The following is a 16,275-nucleotide window of genomic DNA, read 5'->3' as shown; positions in this document are numbered from 1 at the left end:
TCAGCCGCTTTTCATGGAACACCGCAAAAGTGGTGGTCTTTGTGGTCCATTCCTCCTACCTTTTCTGGTGTCTTCTTCCCTCTGGCAAGGCGTACCCGCACTCTTCTCTCACGCGCAGCACCTCGCCCCACACACTACCTCGCGAAGGCGCTGAGGCCACGAGCACACCTATTACATCCTCGGGTACTCGCATTCTCACAGCGATGCCAGAGGGAGGGGGCAAGCCACTGCCGTCCGCTGGACGCGTTTGCTGGCGGCTCGTCTACCCCGCTGACGTACAAATCCACTCGTTGCTGCTGCTCATAGCCGCGGCCCTCTTCCGCAACGGCATCCACGGTGACCTCACGTTCGATGACCACCTCGCCATTGGCAGGAATGCTGACGCGTGGGCAAACAAGAAATCGCTCGGCTCCATCTTCTACAATGACTTCTGGGGCAAGGAACTGGACCGCTTCGAGTCGAACGGGTCGTACCGTCCCATCACCGTGCTCACCTTTCGCATCCAACACTGGTTGATGGGCTACCACCACAGCCCCGCCTTCCTCCACAGCTTCAACTACACAATTGCGTACCTCAACGTGTGCCTCGTGTTTTACCTCGCTCGCTTGTACGTCTACGTCGTGGTGCCCGGCGCCGTGCTCGCCGTCGAGAATGCCAAGGCGCTGTCCTTCACGGCTGTGCTGACCTCTCCGGTTTATGCGGTGCCCTTCATGGCGGCTCTGCTGTTCCTCGTGCACCCCGTTCACGTCGACGCCGTCACGTCCATCGTGGGCCGGTGTGAGCTGCTCTACTGCTTCTTTGGGCTTATCGGATTCTTCTGCACGCACTGGTATCTGAACCAAGTCGATGAGACTGCCGACACGGCCTCAGTGACGGCAGCCGTCTCGGCTGCACCTGCAAAGACCAAGGCGTTTTCAACTGCCTCCGCAGCCGCAAAGCAAGTTTACAGGAGGCGCAAGCAGCAGACGAGCTCGCAGCAGCGCATCTTTACAACTCGCTACATCCTCTTCGCGGCCTACGCCCTCATCATCAGCATTCTCTGCAAAGACAGTGCCATCACGTTCACCGCTATCTATGGCGTTCACGCGTGCGTCATGTACGCCTGTGGACGGTGCCAGGGGCGGCGCTCCTTGCTCGTTATTGCCGTGGCGGTGCTGGAGCTGGTCGGCTACATAGCCTTCCGCCGGCGGTTCATTGGGCGTATTGACCTGCAGAAGAACCCCCTGCTGCGCCAAACCGAAAACCCGCAGTACTTTGTGCCGAAAGGCCTCTTTCACTGGCTCAGCATTCGGTGGGTGATTCAGGTGAAGAACTTGGAGCTGCTCTTCTTCCCCACGTCACTGTGCTGTGAGTACAGCTTCAACTGCATCCCGCACATGTACGACATGCGCGACCATCGCGTGCCGTACTTCATGATGGTCACCGGCGCTGCTTTGATCACACTGCTGGGCCTCCTGTACGGAACGCTCGCGTCCCGTTCTCGCGTGGCGCTCGTGGGCCTCGCCGGGTTCCTCTGGATGGCGATTTCGTACGCCCCGGTCAGCCACCTCTTCATCGCCGTTGGCACCTTCATCGCGGAGCGCTGTCTGTACGTGCCGTCCATCGGTGCGGTGCTGCTCATCACCTTCATCGTGGGCGCCCCGGGGCTTCGCAAGGGGGTCATGTCTCGCTACTTCTACGGGCTGCTGCTGCTGTGCGTTGGCTGGGGTATCTTCTCCCACCGGCGCAACGAGGACTGGCTGACCGACGAGCGCCTGTTCCGCTCCGCGGTGCGGACCTGCCCGAACAGCGGCAAGGCCTACTCGCAGCTAGCGGCGCTTATCTCAAGTCGCGAGCGGGGCCTCACCACCGAAGTTGTCGAGCTGGCCAAGCGTTCGGTCGAGCTAGACTCGAAGCTGCGCGATGGCTACTACTACATGGCAGTGAACGAGGTTAACAATAACCAAAACATGAGGAAGGCGCACATCTACCTCCGCCGGTGCATGGAGGACCCGTTCGCCTTCAACACGTGCCTTGACTCGTACGAGAAGGTGAACCGCGCTCTCTTTCCCAATATGACAGAGGTAGAGAAGCTCGTCGACTACGCCTCGCTGATGCGGTTGGAGTCGCAGAAGGCGACGCACCTCCGCCAGGCGGGCGTCATCGCTTTGCAGATGTACAAGAAGCCTTGTCTCGCGCAGCAGCTCTTTGACAAGGCCATGACCCACTGGAACAATTCGAAGCTGTACTGGATCTCGGATGAGGTGAAGCGGGATTCTGGTGATGTCACCTACTGCAACGCGCTCTACTGGTACGAGCAGTCCACGTTGCTGTGTGAGCCACAAAACGCGGGTGACATGGTCGAGTCGGAGATCGCGGCGGACAAGGAAGATGGTGATGCCGATGATGTCGACTCTAGCAGCTCCAAGGCGTCGAGGAAGGGCGGCCCTCTCGCGCCGCAGGAGGCAGCCCAGCGGGCAGTCGCCTTAGCGGAGCGCTTTCGTGCTTGCGGCACCGACTGGCATCAGGTTCTGTCGGAGCCGAAGTACAACCTCCCCACCGTACCTCACCGCATGACGCAGTACCTCACCGTTGGCGATGCAACAGGCAGCGTGCTCGAGCACTACATCAACTATACTGCGGTGGACACGCCAGAGCGGAACGAGGTGCTGCTCATGATCTTGGACATTACCGTGCGGCAGTACTGCCACATCCACACGCTGATGAACGACGCTTACGTTCGTAAGACGGTCGGCAGCACGTTCAAACATCATCTGCAGTCCGTCGAGAATGGGTTTCCGCTCTTCCATCAGGAGCGCCTGGCTGACATGCGCACGGTGCGGCGCGAGCTCAAGATGGCGACGACACTCAATGCCACACAGCAGCACACGCTGCAGCGTATCGTGTCCATGGCGTCTTGCTCGAGTGATATCTCATTTTTGGTTGTTTAACAGAGTATACATATACACACACACACAGAGACAACACTGCGCGCGGCTGCAGCCGCTGCGTAGCGTCGCCTCTCGCTTGTTTTGGTCGTCGTGTATTCTTCTTCTTTTTTTGTCCCACCATCCTCTCGCTCTCGTGGTCGTCGGAGGCGACGCAGAGGGGAGGGTGGCGCTTGGTATTCCTTGTTCATTTTACTGTCTTGTTGTGTGCTTCCCGCAAGCTACTTGGACGCGCAGGAGAGCGTTCGGATGAGCGAGAGGGTGAAAGGCGCAGCCCGCCCGCGACTCAAACTCTCCGATGCCCCGTGAGGGCCACGCTCCTGTGTCGTTCCTCTTCTCCTCAGTGCACCACCTCCTACCACCACTTCCTCCTCATCAACGGCCTTGTCCAGCGGCGCGGCCTGCAAACCTCTTCTCCCTCTGCATTGCTCCACCCACCGCCCTCCCGCGGTAGGGCGGATGTGCCAACGTGTCACGGCGTTGGGCTTCTGTTGCTGGATCGTTTCACGAGAGGCGTGGTGCGCTTCCAGACAATTCTGTGAAGCACCGCCTCGTTCTCGTCGTCTTTTCTGGCAACCTTCTGTGCCGTTTGGCACGCTGTCGAGGAGAGAGGAGGTGGACCGGGATGGATGGATGGCGGTGTGGGAATGTGGTGATGAGAGGGAGAGCGTGCGTCTGTTGGCGAGCGCGTACGATGGAAGTCGACGGTGCAGGCTCTTTTTCTCTCTCCCTCCTTGATGTGCATGGACTTATTTCTGTTTTCCGCGTTCTTTCTGGACAACGCATGTGCTTGTCGGGGCCCCTTCCCTTGGGTGTGTGTCTGTGTGTTGGTGTGTCTGTCTGTTTCTGTGTTGAATCTCTATCCGTCTACTCACCCCTCCTCCTCATCCCTCCCCATTCATGCTAATGTTTGGTTGTGTGCGTTGGTGTGTGGCGCTGTGCATCCGCGGTACATCGCTGTTCTCTGTCTCACCGAACTGGTCCTTCTCTACCACTTCCTCACCTGTCCATCGTCATCCCCCGACCCTCACTCAAACTGTAGGTACACTCAGAGGGTGAGGTCATCCCCGCTGAGTCGACAACAGCAAAGCACGAGGAGCGAAGAGGAGGAGTGGGGCCACTATCGATATCGTGGGCTGCCAACGCCAAACGCCAGTTTGAAACGGCTGTCTTGGGGGGGGGGATGAGCAGACTCTCCAACGCGTCAGCCGTACTTTCAGCTGGTGGCCAGTCAACTCGCATTCAGGCGTTCGTGCGCTTGACTGTGTGGCACACCTTTTCCTCAGTTATTGGTAGATCTTTCTTCCACAAGTGGATACGTGGCGGCCGTGTTCAATGCATCTTGTTTAAAGGAGTCACATTATTCATTCGTATTCTGCATCCGAGGGACTTCGTTGGTTGCGAAGAGCCTGCCTCTCAACGGGGGACACCTCCTTGGATGTTCAAGGTTTTCTACTGGCGCCACCTGACGTGGTGCTGCTGAGAGAGAGGGGAGAAGAGGGACGACGGAGGCAGCGGGGGAATGCTGTTGCCCCGTTGTTGTTTCATTCTTACATATTTTTTTGTTGCTCCTTCTCCTCTCACGGCATCTTCCGCTCTCGCTCTCTGCGGCGATCGGCGTGGATGTACTCCTCGATATGTGCCTCCCTGCCCCCTTCTCTCTCCTGTACCGTTTGTCTCTCTCTCGTCTCGCCTGCGTCTCTTCGCGTCTGCGCTGCGCATTCGTGCTCGTGTCCGTCGCCTGCCCACTCTCGCCCGACTCAACGGCTCCCCGATCACGATTCCACGAAAGACCCCCTCATATCTCTGTTGTCCTGGACCGGTACACGAGAGGACAGCGCACCGCCGCCGCCGCCGGTCCCCCCCTCCTCCTCTCTTCCCTTCTCTCCCCGTTACTGCGGTGTCGCGCTTTGCGAACTCAACGTGTGGCCGAGAGCATCAAGGCTGAACACACGCCGAAGGGATCCATTTGCATCCTCCCTGTCTCCGTCTCTGCCCCCTCCACCCACACACTCTCTTCCTCTCTCCTTCTCGCCACACGCTCCGCAGCAAAGACACGCTTATCCATTTTTCCAGGAAGGATGAAGTGCGTGCTAGTTGTGCACAGTGGAGATGAACGCATGCAGCGCTCCTGCGACCTTCCAGATGGAGTGTCCACCCAAGAGCAGCTGCGGGCCTTTGTGCAGTCGCAGGATCTTCGACTCGACTCCCTGGACTTCACCTTCGCGGTTAGCCTGGCGAAGTTGACGGCTGGGGCGGCAGAGAAGAAGGGAGAAAAAGTCGTCCTGCGCAAAGATGCGGATGTGCAGCAGCTGCTCAAAACTGCGAAGCAGCAGCGGGCCACTCACGTTCTCACCTTTGAGGTCACCATTTCTGGGAACTCCTCCGCGCCTCGGAAGCTGGGCAAATTCCTGTCTTCGGAGTACGCGGTGGACAAAGACTTGGTGACGCTGCATGTTTTCGCCCCGTTCACCTGCCCATCCCGCGGCAACAACCCGGGCTACCAAGAGAAGATGTTCATCATTCCGACGAGGTTTGTACTGGAAAGTCTGGCGCGGGCTGTCGAGGACACGCTGAGCAGTAAACTGACTAATAGCGGCATGAAGCTGGTACTGTACACGATGCCACAGAAGCCCAACGGTGACCAGGTCGAAATCATGGACGACACAGCGGCTTTGCAGCTGCTGCGCCGGCACGCGTCACAGCGCACACCGGTTCGACTCACCTACGCCACCCGCACGCGAACCCCGAAAACTTCGTCGGGCCAGATGAGCAGACGGGCAAGTCAGCAGCAATTCACAGCCCTGCACCCGCCGTCACCGCCACCTCCACCCAGCACCGAAGCGTCCAGCAAGCCGCAGCCGCATCTTTCGTCTCTCTCGAACTTGGCGAGCGAGCCGTCAAGCAAGTCCTCAAAAGAGCCTCCTTCACAGGCCCCTCCAGAGCCGAAGAGCACGGCCTCATCCCCGCGGCCGTCTCGAAAGGACCCTACTCCGTCGTCGTCTGCGCCACCATCATCACCGCCACCGGCAGCGGAGGAGGCCTCCTCCGCTGCCGAGTCCGCCCCCACCCCACATCGCGTATTCCTGCGCGAGACCGCCATTCCTGCCACCAAGTACGAGGTGCGAGTGCAGGTGCGTCCAGTTGAAACCGAAGGTTCTGCCGCCGCTGCTCCCCTTCAAGAGATGTCTTTTGTGTACACGAAGGAAGAAGTGCAGCTGTGGCGTCGCTTTGCGACAGAGTGTGAGGCATCAGTAGGTGCCAGGACGGCGAAGCACGTGCCGGTGCTCTCCAATGACGCGTCTGTGTGCCTCGACTCTGACAGCGTGCTGCGGGAGTGGCTGGCGCTTGCAAAGGAGTCTCAGCAGCCGTTGCGGGTGCGCCTGTCACTCCGCCATCCCGCCCCGCCACCGCCAGCCAACACAGACGCACCGGCCGCACTTACGCCAGAATCGTCAGTTGCTGACCGGGATGCAGCTCCAGCAGGATCAGATGCTGCCGCTTCCAACACAACGGAGTCTGGCTCTTCCCCGGTCGGCAGAAAGAAGCTGATGCGTAACAGAACGCTTAGTAGCCGCAGCGGTAGCGCAATGCCCTCGCCCGACACCGCGGCCCCGGCGGCTTCATGCCTTCTGCCACTCCACAGTGGAGGCACTTCAGACAGCAGCGGAGCCGCGCAGAGAGATGTGTCATCGTCTCAGCAGCATTCACACACGCCCCTCCAGGACACCTCCGCATCTTCAGCACCTCAGAAAGGATTACCCACGAAGGTGGGCGCAGCACCACCAAGCACACACCACGCTCCTCTCTCGCCAAATGCTGCCTCCTCAGCCGGCGCAGAATGCGCTAGGGACGCTACGGCGAAGGCATCTGAGGAGGATAGTGTCGAAGCAGATGCGCCGCCTCTCGTGATCCGTACGGCTGCAGGCATTTCCAGTACATCCGTGACGGCTGCATGCCTGCCATGCGTATGCGAGGCCGACAGCGGTGACACCTCGTCGGTTAGATTTCAAGTTTCCGCGCGTTGGGGAGATGAGCAGCAAATGATGCTTTTCCGCCTACGAGAAGGCACCGCCTTAGATGACATCCGCCGTGCTGTTCTCGATGCCTTTTTCAGCGGCGTTGCTGGCGCTGACGATGTGCTACCTCTTACGATGGAGGTGCGCTATGTAGCTGCGGGGCAGCTCCTCTGCTTACCGCTTGTTGACGAGGCGCAGCTGCTTGATCTCCGGGGAGGGCTTTTGGTGGACTCGGCGGAGATACACGTCACGGCGCCGGCGACTCCGCCACCTCCTCGACGCGTGGAAGAGGCGAGCGGGAACAACAGTGGCACGGCGCAGGTCGCAGCGGTTGTCCTGCAGCTGCTTGCAGATGCGGTGGTGCAGCACTTGGGCCCCCGTCCACTCGTCTCAAGTGCCGAAATCAGCGACCTTGTGCGTACTCAGCTGGGCAAGCAGGCGGCAACCGATCCCTTTCGCGGATTCCTGGACGGCGCCGTCGCCACTCCGTTTGATGCACCCACTCCCGATGCTGATGGTACCGCCTCTTGGGGCGCGCATGTCGTGCCGTGGCTCTCCTCTGTGCTTGCCGGGATGCAGGCACCCCCACCGGCAGCTGCAGAGGTTGCTGTGGAAGTCGCCTCATCGTTGCTCCGCTCACTCCTGTGCGATAAAGATTTTCTTCTTGATCAGCTCGCCGCTTCCGTCCGTCTTGTCGGTGACAGTGATGAAAGCAGCGAGACTGGAGCCCCGGGCACCACTGTTCGCCCGTCTCTCGCCGCCTTATGGACTGACGCCGGTCTCGAAACTCCGAAAAGCTCCTCGAGAGCGGAGTGGAACCCCTTTCGCGCAGCGTACGTCGGCGGTACATCTGGGTGGAAGGCAGCGTACGCGGCGGCCCCTGCCGCTATGTTAGACTTGATTGCTACCGGAGTAATGGACGGCGTGTGGGCCTTTCCTCGCCGCAGAGACGCGCAGGCCGACATGGTGTGGCAGCGCAGTCTCGCCATGGCCCACCGTGAGTGCTGCGAGTCGATCAATCCCACAGAACTGGAGCGGTACTTCAAGTCGGGAGACTGCCCCAATGGCGACGGTGCACTTGAACACCGTCGCATCATCTTGAGCTGCGTTGGTGCGCTGCTGGCTCCACCATCGGCGTCAGTCAGCGATTATGCGGAATGGCTCACGCAGCACTTCCGGGGCAAGGTGGCGACGGTTCTCTACACGAACATGATCGACTACGACAGCAGGTCGTCCCTCTCTGTCTTCCATGTCACTCAGATGTCGTGGATACTACTTCACCCGCAGCTGAGCCTCATCGGCAAAACTGCTTCGTCGCTGACAGCCCTCCAACGACTCCACGCATGGGCCCTCCTCGCCACAGCGCGTGTGTGTCAACGACTCCACGTGCCCTTCCCTCCGTGTCCTTTACTTCACATTCACAAGGGATCCCCGGTGCCTTTTGCCGGACGTGCTCTTCCAGCTGCAGTCGCAGCAGCCACCGACGCGGAGACCGCGATGCCGAAGCCAGGGGCGTTCTTTCGCCCTCCGTGTGGTGTCGCTGCTGCTGACGCTCCTGCTGCTGCGCTGCTTCGCCCTTCACCTCCATCAGCTAGTGCGTCACCCGTGTCAGCTCACCAGGCGGCCCCACGGAAGGTGCAGTACGCGTGCAAGTACAACTTCGACGCATTACACCGCCCCGTTCAACGAGGCAGTGACGACGCTGAGTAGTATTCATTTCTTCTCGGTCGTATTGCTTCGACACGCGTGTCGGTGTTGGACTGTCGTGCGGAGTAGCAGCTTCTGGCGGTGATCCTGCTTTACGCAGAGAGCCGCACGGCTGGCGGAGGTCGCCTTTCCTATGCTTTTATCCTCTCTCCCATCTCCCACGAGGACGGGGGACACCTCAGGGTCGTGTCGAGGACTGGTGCCCCACGCTGCAGGGAGGCCCAGCGACTGCAGCCTGCCCTCGGGTACGGCTGCGGGCTCCTGGTGTCGGCACACAAATCTGGACTGGAGGTTTGCCGAGGACACGTGCGGCCATGATAATGCTCGTGCCAGCTCACTACGAATCGTGTCGGCTATTCAACGAATGTACGTATCAACCAGCTGCTTTTCTTCCTTGCGTTGCGTGGATGTTGAGCGTAATACTGGACCCAGCCCGGGCTGTATGCAGTGGCATCGCAGTTGTCCTTGGCGACGCCAAACGGTGTTGGTTGGCTCGGCTCCTGGACATAGCCGTGGTGCAGCAGAGGTGGGTGAGCTGTGACCGTGTGTGTGTGTATGTGTATGTGTATGCGGGTGTTTGTGTGTCAGCTGACATGTTCGCCGTGAAATGGACGTGCTCGAACTAAAATATGTTTGGTCTTTCCTTTTATTCGCTATCTCTCGTCGCTGTCATGTACATGGCCGCGACAGCTGCGCCGCGCTCCCTCTGGAGTGGTCTTCATGCTACCATCTTTCTAGCTCTCTCTCTCTCTGTATATACAGATGTATACTAGAGGCCGTTCTCCTCTGACGTCCACCTCCTTCGTGACTGTCGCTGAACGAGGGTACAGCGCCGGAGACGCGCGCTTGTGCGCGAGTGCGGGTCGACGATGTAACGGGTCGTGAGCCCCATCCCACGACGTCGGTACTGTTAGGGCAGCCCCCTTTCTTGTTTTGCTGTGTTATGTTTGGCCGGCCGCTTTTCACGCCGCGTCTCCCTCTTCCTATGCCGCATGCGCACCTCCTCCCCTGTCTTTCTTCTTCCATTGGCAGAGGTGTACACCCGCCCGTCGTCGAGGAAGTGACGTAGTGCCCGCATTGCACCTGCTGCGGTGTGCGATGGCTAACCGCTACGGTGTGTGCGCGCTTATGGCGTTCTTTGAGGGTCTCTGTCCATGGCCATCTGAGCCGTGCACCCCTTCACCAGTCGTAAGCAGAGACGAGAAATGCCGTGCAGCGACTGCTGTCGTTAGGCACACCCGAACTTGGCGGTGCTGACATTGTCCTTGGGTGGTTTCCAAGGACACAACGACGTCCTGGAGATGCGCGATGGACGGGCTCTTGTACTGGTCTGCGTGCCCATGCGTATGCGCAGTATGTGCGCGCCAGCGGATCCACAATGCTGCTGATGGCGACGGAGGAGCGTCGCTCTCTCTCTCAAACTTCCTCCTCCTCCTCCCTTTCCCCCAGTGCATGCTGCTCGGTGAAGTACTTCGTTCCATCCCCCGATTTCGTCACATACGCACCGCTTCCGTGCGCGGCTGCGACTGCTGCTAGCGCTTTTCCTTTTCTCTCTGTGGTGCAGCTTCACGCAGGCCAAGAAGCGCCAGCGCTACGCCTCCCACGTTATCGCTGCTGCCCCCCCTTCCCCTGATACACACACACACATACACAGACAGACACACAGACAGACTCCCCACAACCTCCCCCTTTTTTTCTTCGCCCACACCTGCGCCTCTGCTGTGTTCTTTGTGGTGCTCAGCAGCAGCAGCAGCAAGAGTGCCACTACAGAGCGCCTAAGCACTGCCTGCCCTCCTCCCTTCTACTCTCTATGCTTCGTCGTCTGGGAAGCACGTTGTTCTGCAGCGTGACGCTGACGAACGGAACCGTCCTCAAGGGTGATCTGAACCCGCAAAACCCCAATCTCCTGCTCAAAGGCATCACCATCCTGCCCGACGGTCGTGTCTACAGCGGCTCATACGACGCGACGTCTGGCTTCCCGCTGCCGGGGAGCCAGCTGGAGGAGGACGGCGATCTCTACCGGGGCGAGTTCAACGCACAGTGGCAGCGTGAGGGGCGCGGCGAGGCGTGGCTGGCGGACGGCACCCATTACGCGGGTGCCTTCAAGAATGACGAAATCACCGAGGGCGTGGTGCGCATTCCGAACGGCACGACGGAAGTCGTTTTCGAGGGCACGCTGAGCGACGAGGCGTTCGTGAAGGGCAAGCTGACCCAATCAGACTTTGTGTACGAGGGCGAGTTCTCAGACAATGAACCTCACGGCAAAGGCAAACTCGTGTTTGCCACCGGTGCTATGCAGGAGGGCACCTTTTTCCACGGCAAACTGCATGGCCCAGACTGCAAGATGAAGCTCGACGGCGGGTTCGTCTACGTTGGAGAGTTCCTCGACGGCCGGATCCGCCGCGGCACCCTTTACACGCCCACGTACACATATGAGGGTGAATTCAATGAGCACGGCCGTGCTCACGGCGAGGGTGCGCAGACATACCTCATCAACGAGCCACGCCTCACCTTCACCGGCATCTGGTCCAACGGCGCCTTGGTGCGTGGTGTGTGCAAGGACGAGTATGGTAGCGCCGTGGACTGGCAGAACAATGATGAGTTGCAGGCCAAAGTGCTTGGCGGTGCGACGGGGAAGGGCACCGAGAGCGTGGGACTCAACAGCTACTGCAGCGCACGTATGAAAGAGGCGGCGCAGCTGCACCGTGACATGCAGCGCAGCTACGCAGAGGACGCGGAAGCCATTGCTCAGTCGACCGGCCGCTTTCCCACAAAGATGGATCTCGGCTACGAGGGCAGCATCGCGCACGAGAACGAGGCCGTGCTGCAAGCGCAGCAGCGGCAGATGCAGGACATCGAGCACTCCAGAGAGGTGCTGTCGGATAGGGCAAAGGAGTTTGGCACCATCGCCTCGGGTGCACGCGGCAACATCATTGGAGAGATCAATGAAAGCATGGCAAGGATCCAGTTTAGACGCCAGATAGGCGCGGAGGAAGTCTCTGCTACGCGCGTCGACGAGCAGTTTGAGCGCTTCATGAAGAGCTTCAAGAAGCCTTCCTCATTGCCTGGTGCGCCGGCGCAGGTAGCGCAGAAGCTAAACATCGATGGTAACGCGCCATGGAAGGCATTCACTCCGTCGAAATAGCGGCCGTTTTCTTAAGCAGCTTTTTTTTTCCGTCGCTGCTCGCTGGCGGCCCGTGCATCGGATGCAGCGTCCACATCCGCGTCGACTCACCTCTCTAGTGCTGTGTGCTCATTCACCGTAGGCGCAGTTTTCGCGAGGAGCTCGTGCGTGCTTGTCTGCGTTTTGTGGTGAGGATGTTGTTCCTGTCCAGCTGCTGTGTAGTCCCATACCCGCTTAAGCTGTCCCCGGCCCTTTGCCTTGCCGCCTCCTGCTTACGTTGCATTTTCTTTGCTCACGTGCCTCCGCCCCTGCGCCCATCCCTTCTGCTCCGCTTTGTCTGACTTTGCAGTCTCCTCCTTGTAGGACCGAGTGGGCAGAGATGTGTGTGTGTTTGTGTGCCAAAGGCATCCGCCGTTCTGGGCGTCTCGCGCGCGTCTACGGTGGTGAGCAGTGTGCACTAGCAGCGGTGCTGAGGCGGGTCCTGAGAACTGACAGGCTCGGTGCCCTACCTGGGCTCATAACTTGTGCGCTAACAAAGAGACGACCATGAGAGTGCAATAGCGGAGTCGACACACGTGCAATACAGGCCGATGCGCATCGGCAGTCCTCGCGTCTGCCATCGCCGCTTCTTCGCGCTCCTGCGCAAGTGCGCCGTCGTTGTAGCGGTTTGCCGCTGCCATCGCTCTTCTGTGTCGTGTGTGCATGGGTCCAACGCCAACGGCTGCCACCGTGTAGAGAGGACGCCTTGCATTTTCTCTTGTTGGCGGAGCCTCCTGCCTCGCGTCAGGCCTGCCACGCCTTCTCTTCCTTCCCTGCAGCTGCCAGTGCCCCTCCACCTTCCCTCGCCCCCGCCCTGCCACCGCATCTGTAAAGGACACGAGACGAAGGCGCCACCCACGCGCGCACACAAGAAAGGAATCCCACTAGCGGAGGACGAAGCGCATACGCAACGGTCGGTCGGCAACCCCCCTCCCCCTTGAGCACACCGGCGTCAATGCGTCGTGTCGCCCGTCTCGTCACCGGGGCAGCCGCTCGCAGCGCTTCAACCGGAGAGGCGATCTCAAATAGCTTCCCATCCGACACGGAGCGCGCGTCAGAGGAGCCGCACCCGCTCCTGTATCAGGTGCCTGTGCTAGCCCTGCGCACTGTCGGCCGCGAGGCTGAGGTGCGCACGCTGTGGCAAAACCTTCTGTGCGGTCGCCACTACCAAGTACTTGCCGGCCCTGACGGTATCGGCAAGTCTACTATCGCTGCCGAGTTCTGCGACACGGTGAAGCACAGCCATCGGTTTTCCTGCATTCAGTGGTTCAACGGACAGCATGCGCTTCGGTCTCAGCTGCAGCACTTCTTCGCCTCCATGAAAGGGCGGAAGGAGAAGGACGTGCTGCTGGTTGTGGATGACGTGGCCGCTCCTGAGGAGGTGGTGGCGCTCATCCCAGAGCACGCGAGTGTGTACGTGCTGATGACGACCAGCGCGGCAAATGTGAGAAGGTCGACGAAGATGGCGTGCCTCTCTCCATCTGCTCTCTCGCCTCAGGCGAGCCAGCAGCTCTTGCCGGAGCTGACGTTCTCGCAGGAGCTGGAGATCGTGTTTTACAACCTGGGCTACGTGCCACTACTGGTGCACATAGCCTCCCTGCTCATAAAGGGAGACGTCTGCCGTGCGTCCCAGCTGGGGCACATACTGACGGAGAAACGTGTGCGGCGCGACGACACCCTCAGCATCTCCGCGGCCCTCTCGGTACTGTCTGATATTGGCATTGTAGAGCTGGAGAAAACGTACCCCGACGCACGCGCGATGCTGCGCGTCATCAGCTGCTTTCACACGGGCGACGTGTCGGACGCCGTGGTGGGGGCCATCGTCGGGGAAGCTGCTGGCGACTTCTCCGTCAAAGCCTCGCAGCTCGGCATCTTCTCGCCCAAGTGGGAAGAGGGGGCATTAGCGTTGCATCCACTCGTTGCAAGGGTGCTGCGCGGACCACTGGATGCACCCGTGTTGGCGAAGGCGGCAGACGCACTACTGAGCTTGTGGCCTCGCCGCTGGCGCGGGATGGGAAGCCGCTTCGCTTACAATCTTGTCTGGCACACGTATACGGTGGCGCAGCACTTTGCGGCTTGCGAGGCCGCGCTGACGCCGGCCATCTTAACGGCTATGGACCGCAGTGCCACGTTCCTCGCTCATGTCGAGGCGCGAGATTTCGAAGTGGCGGCTCAGTTGTGGATGCAAGTGTACGAGCAACACGTAGCACGGCAGGAGGAGGCGTCGGCGGACAGTGTGCGCATGCTGCGGGAATGCGGCCGCCTGCTTCACTTCCTGAAGGACCCCCGCGCAGAGGAGGTCTTGCAGCGCGCATGGAAGGACTGCGTGGTGGTACACGGGAAGAGCTCCGCCGAGTCGGCGCTCATTCTGGGCTGCCTCGCGCCGTACCTGCCCGCGAATAGCGATAATCTGTCGCTGGTGGAGGAGGCGGTGGCTGTGTTGGAAGGGCGCCTCGTCTCTGTTGACCTCGTTCTGGCGAGGGAGGAGGTTCGTATGCTGTGGCAGACAATCTTTGTGTTACTCATGTGCAAGGGCCAGTACATGACGGAGATGAAGCTGGCAATTCCGGACGATCTCATGCGTGCCCTTGAGCATGCCGACGGCGAGGCGAAGAGGGTGAGGTAAGCAAGGCTTTGGCAGAAGGTTTTGCTGCCACTGGTGCACGACGCTGCTGCACCAACCTTTTCGAGGGGATGCGCTTCTCTCCATATATATATATATATTGCCCACGCCTGTTCTCCTTGTCTGTGCAGGGGCTGTTCACATACCGTATAGGCAGGGAGCAGGAAGGGGTTGGCTAATGCAGACTTCTATGTGGGCGCGGGGTGCGGGCGGGTGCGTGTCAGAGAACACAGGTTTTTCTGTTCGCATCATGCACGTGTGAGCGTCTCCGTGAGTCTGCGCGTGCGAGCCTGGCGCATCAGCTTAACGCATCTCTTCCTGCTTCCCTTTCCATTTGCCCCATCTCCCTGGCCGCTGCTCACGCTGTGACCGGGTGCAGCCATAGCAATGATGCATACGCGCGTGCGCGGGGCCGGCAGTGTTGTCGTTTGACATGAAACCGCATGTCTTCTGCGGGACAGCCCCCCCCCCACACACACACAAACTTCCCGCACGCGCTGACAGACATACATGTACCTGCGCTTGCGCTGTCTTTTCAAAGTGTCATTTTCTGCCTCCGCGCGGGCGTTGACGTGCACACGCTTCTTCTGGTCCTCTCACCGTTCGTGCAAAGACTTTGGCGCGCGTCTGTGTGCTCGTGAATGTCTTTCGCGCCACGAGCTGTGGCTGGTGCCATTTCTCGTGCTGGGAAAAGAGACTCGGCGGGGGCGGGGCCCTGCCTTCCTCTTGCCTTGCGCGCTCACCGTCTGCCCACCTCTCCGTGTGTCACACGCGCTTCCTCTCTATCTATCTCCTTGACTCTCTCGTGCAACGCACCTTTCTCTGTGTTGGGTTGATCGCTGACGATGTGCTTGTGTACCCCACGCCTCCGCGCATCACTTTGCTTTGCGCTCTTTTACGTGGGCTTACCTCACCCACACGCGCACACGCATCGCGTCTGCATGCTACCAAACATTTGTACTCTCCTCACAAACGAAGCAACAAGACCAAGCCGTCCGATTCACAGCACTCACACATGCAGGCCTCGTCACCCCCCTCCCCTCAGCGGTGCACGCCGCATTCACACGCAGGGGCGCAGAAGCAGACCTTCGCACGTAAGCTCATCATTCCTTGTCAGCACCCGCACCGCTCGTCAATTTCTCTGTAAGCCAGCGTCTGGTGCCCTGGTGAGGTGTTGGGTGGGAGAAGAGCGCCTTGCGCTTCTCATTACCTTCCGTCTCCCTCGGGTGTTCCTTTGTCGGTGTGGCGGAGCGTCGTGCTTCCCTCTGTCTTCTGCTTTACCCTCCCGTGTGCCTCGTTGGCTTGTCGCCTTCCATCGCATCAGTGCGGCACTGCCCCCCGCCCTCCTCTCTTTGATCCGCCTTTTCGACCAGCTCGCGACGCAGCGGTGCTCTCGAACTACTGACATCACGACGGGCGTGCACGACAACTGTCCCAGTGGTGGGCAGGGGACGCACTCACAGGCATTGGAATTGATGCCCTGACTCTATCAACGGTGGTCCGTGACGGCGTTGACCGTTCATCCAGCCCGATGACCCACCGCATCGTGGAGCAGCGCTGCACATGCGTTCTTAACAGCTACCTTGGCCGTCTTACAGCTGCTGACTACGAGACCGCCACCGCGGACGGGCAGGAGAGGCGCAGCGCAACGCGAGCACCTGGGTCATGCGGAAAGACGTCGTTTTTCTCCCATCTTATCGGAGAACAGAAGGCTGCCATATTAGCCACGTTGTCTCAACCAGACGGGAGTGCCCCTCACTCTCCGCCGCGTACGCTTTTGGCAGGATCCTTGTATTAGGCTGACTGTCGGAGTAGAGGAAGCGATGGCGGCTTGTC

At 59.9% G+C, this 16,275-nt stretch overlaps 4 protein-coding genes across 4 annotated transcripts; all 4 read left to right on the top strand.

Moving 5' to 3' along the window:
• Positions 1-203: 203 nt before the first annotated feature.
• Positions 204-2,930, top strand: LMXM_20_0150 (hypothetical protein; the record flags this gene model as incomplete). Its single annotated transcript, XM_003875030.1, has 1 exon — positions 204-2,930. One exon carries the CDS (start codon positions 204-206, stop codon positions 2,928-2,930), a length of 2,727 nt encoding a protein of 908 aa, XP_003875079.1.
• Positions 2,931-5,008: 2,078 nt separating this feature from the next.
• LMXM_20_0140 (conserved hypothetical protein) lies at positions 5,009-8,656 on the top strand (the record flags this gene model as incomplete). The annotated part of the gene is made up of 1 exon (XM_003875029.1): positions 5,009-8,656. One exon carries the CDS (start codon positions 5,009-5,011, stop codon positions 8,654-8,656), a length of 3,648 nt encoding a protein of 1,215 aa, XP_003875078.1.
• A 1,807-nt stretch (positions 8,657-10,463) lies between these two features.
• On the top strand, positions 10,464-11,798 carry LMXM_20_0130 (conserved hypothetical protein; the record flags this gene model as incomplete). Its single annotated transcript, XM_003875028.1, has 1 exon — positions 10,464-11,798. One exon carries the CDS (start codon positions 10,464-10,466, stop codon positions 11,796-11,798), a length of 1,335 nt encoding a protein of 444 aa, XP_003875077.1.
• A 973-nt stretch (positions 11,799-12,771) lies between these two features.
• Positions 12,772-14,442, top strand: LMXM_20_0120 (conserved hypothetical protein; the record flags this gene model as incomplete). Its single annotated transcript, XM_003875027.1, has 1 exon — positions 12,772-14,442. One exon carries the CDS (start codon positions 12,772-12,774, stop codon positions 14,440-14,442), a length of 1,671 nt encoding a protein of 556 aa, XP_003875076.1.
• Between the last annotated feature and the right edge of the window lie 1,833 nt (positions 14,443-16,275).

Source organism: Leishmania mexicana, chromosome 20 (assembly GCF_000234665.1).
Source record: "Leishmania mexicana MHOM/GT/2001/U1103 complete genome, chromosome 20".
Lineage (NCBI taxonomy): Eukaryota > Euglenozoa > Kinetoplastea > Trypanosomatida > Trypanosomatidae > Leishmania > Leishmania mexicana.
Note: the sequence above shows the minus strand (reverse complement) of the source record. Positions and strands in the feature narration are given on the sequence as shown.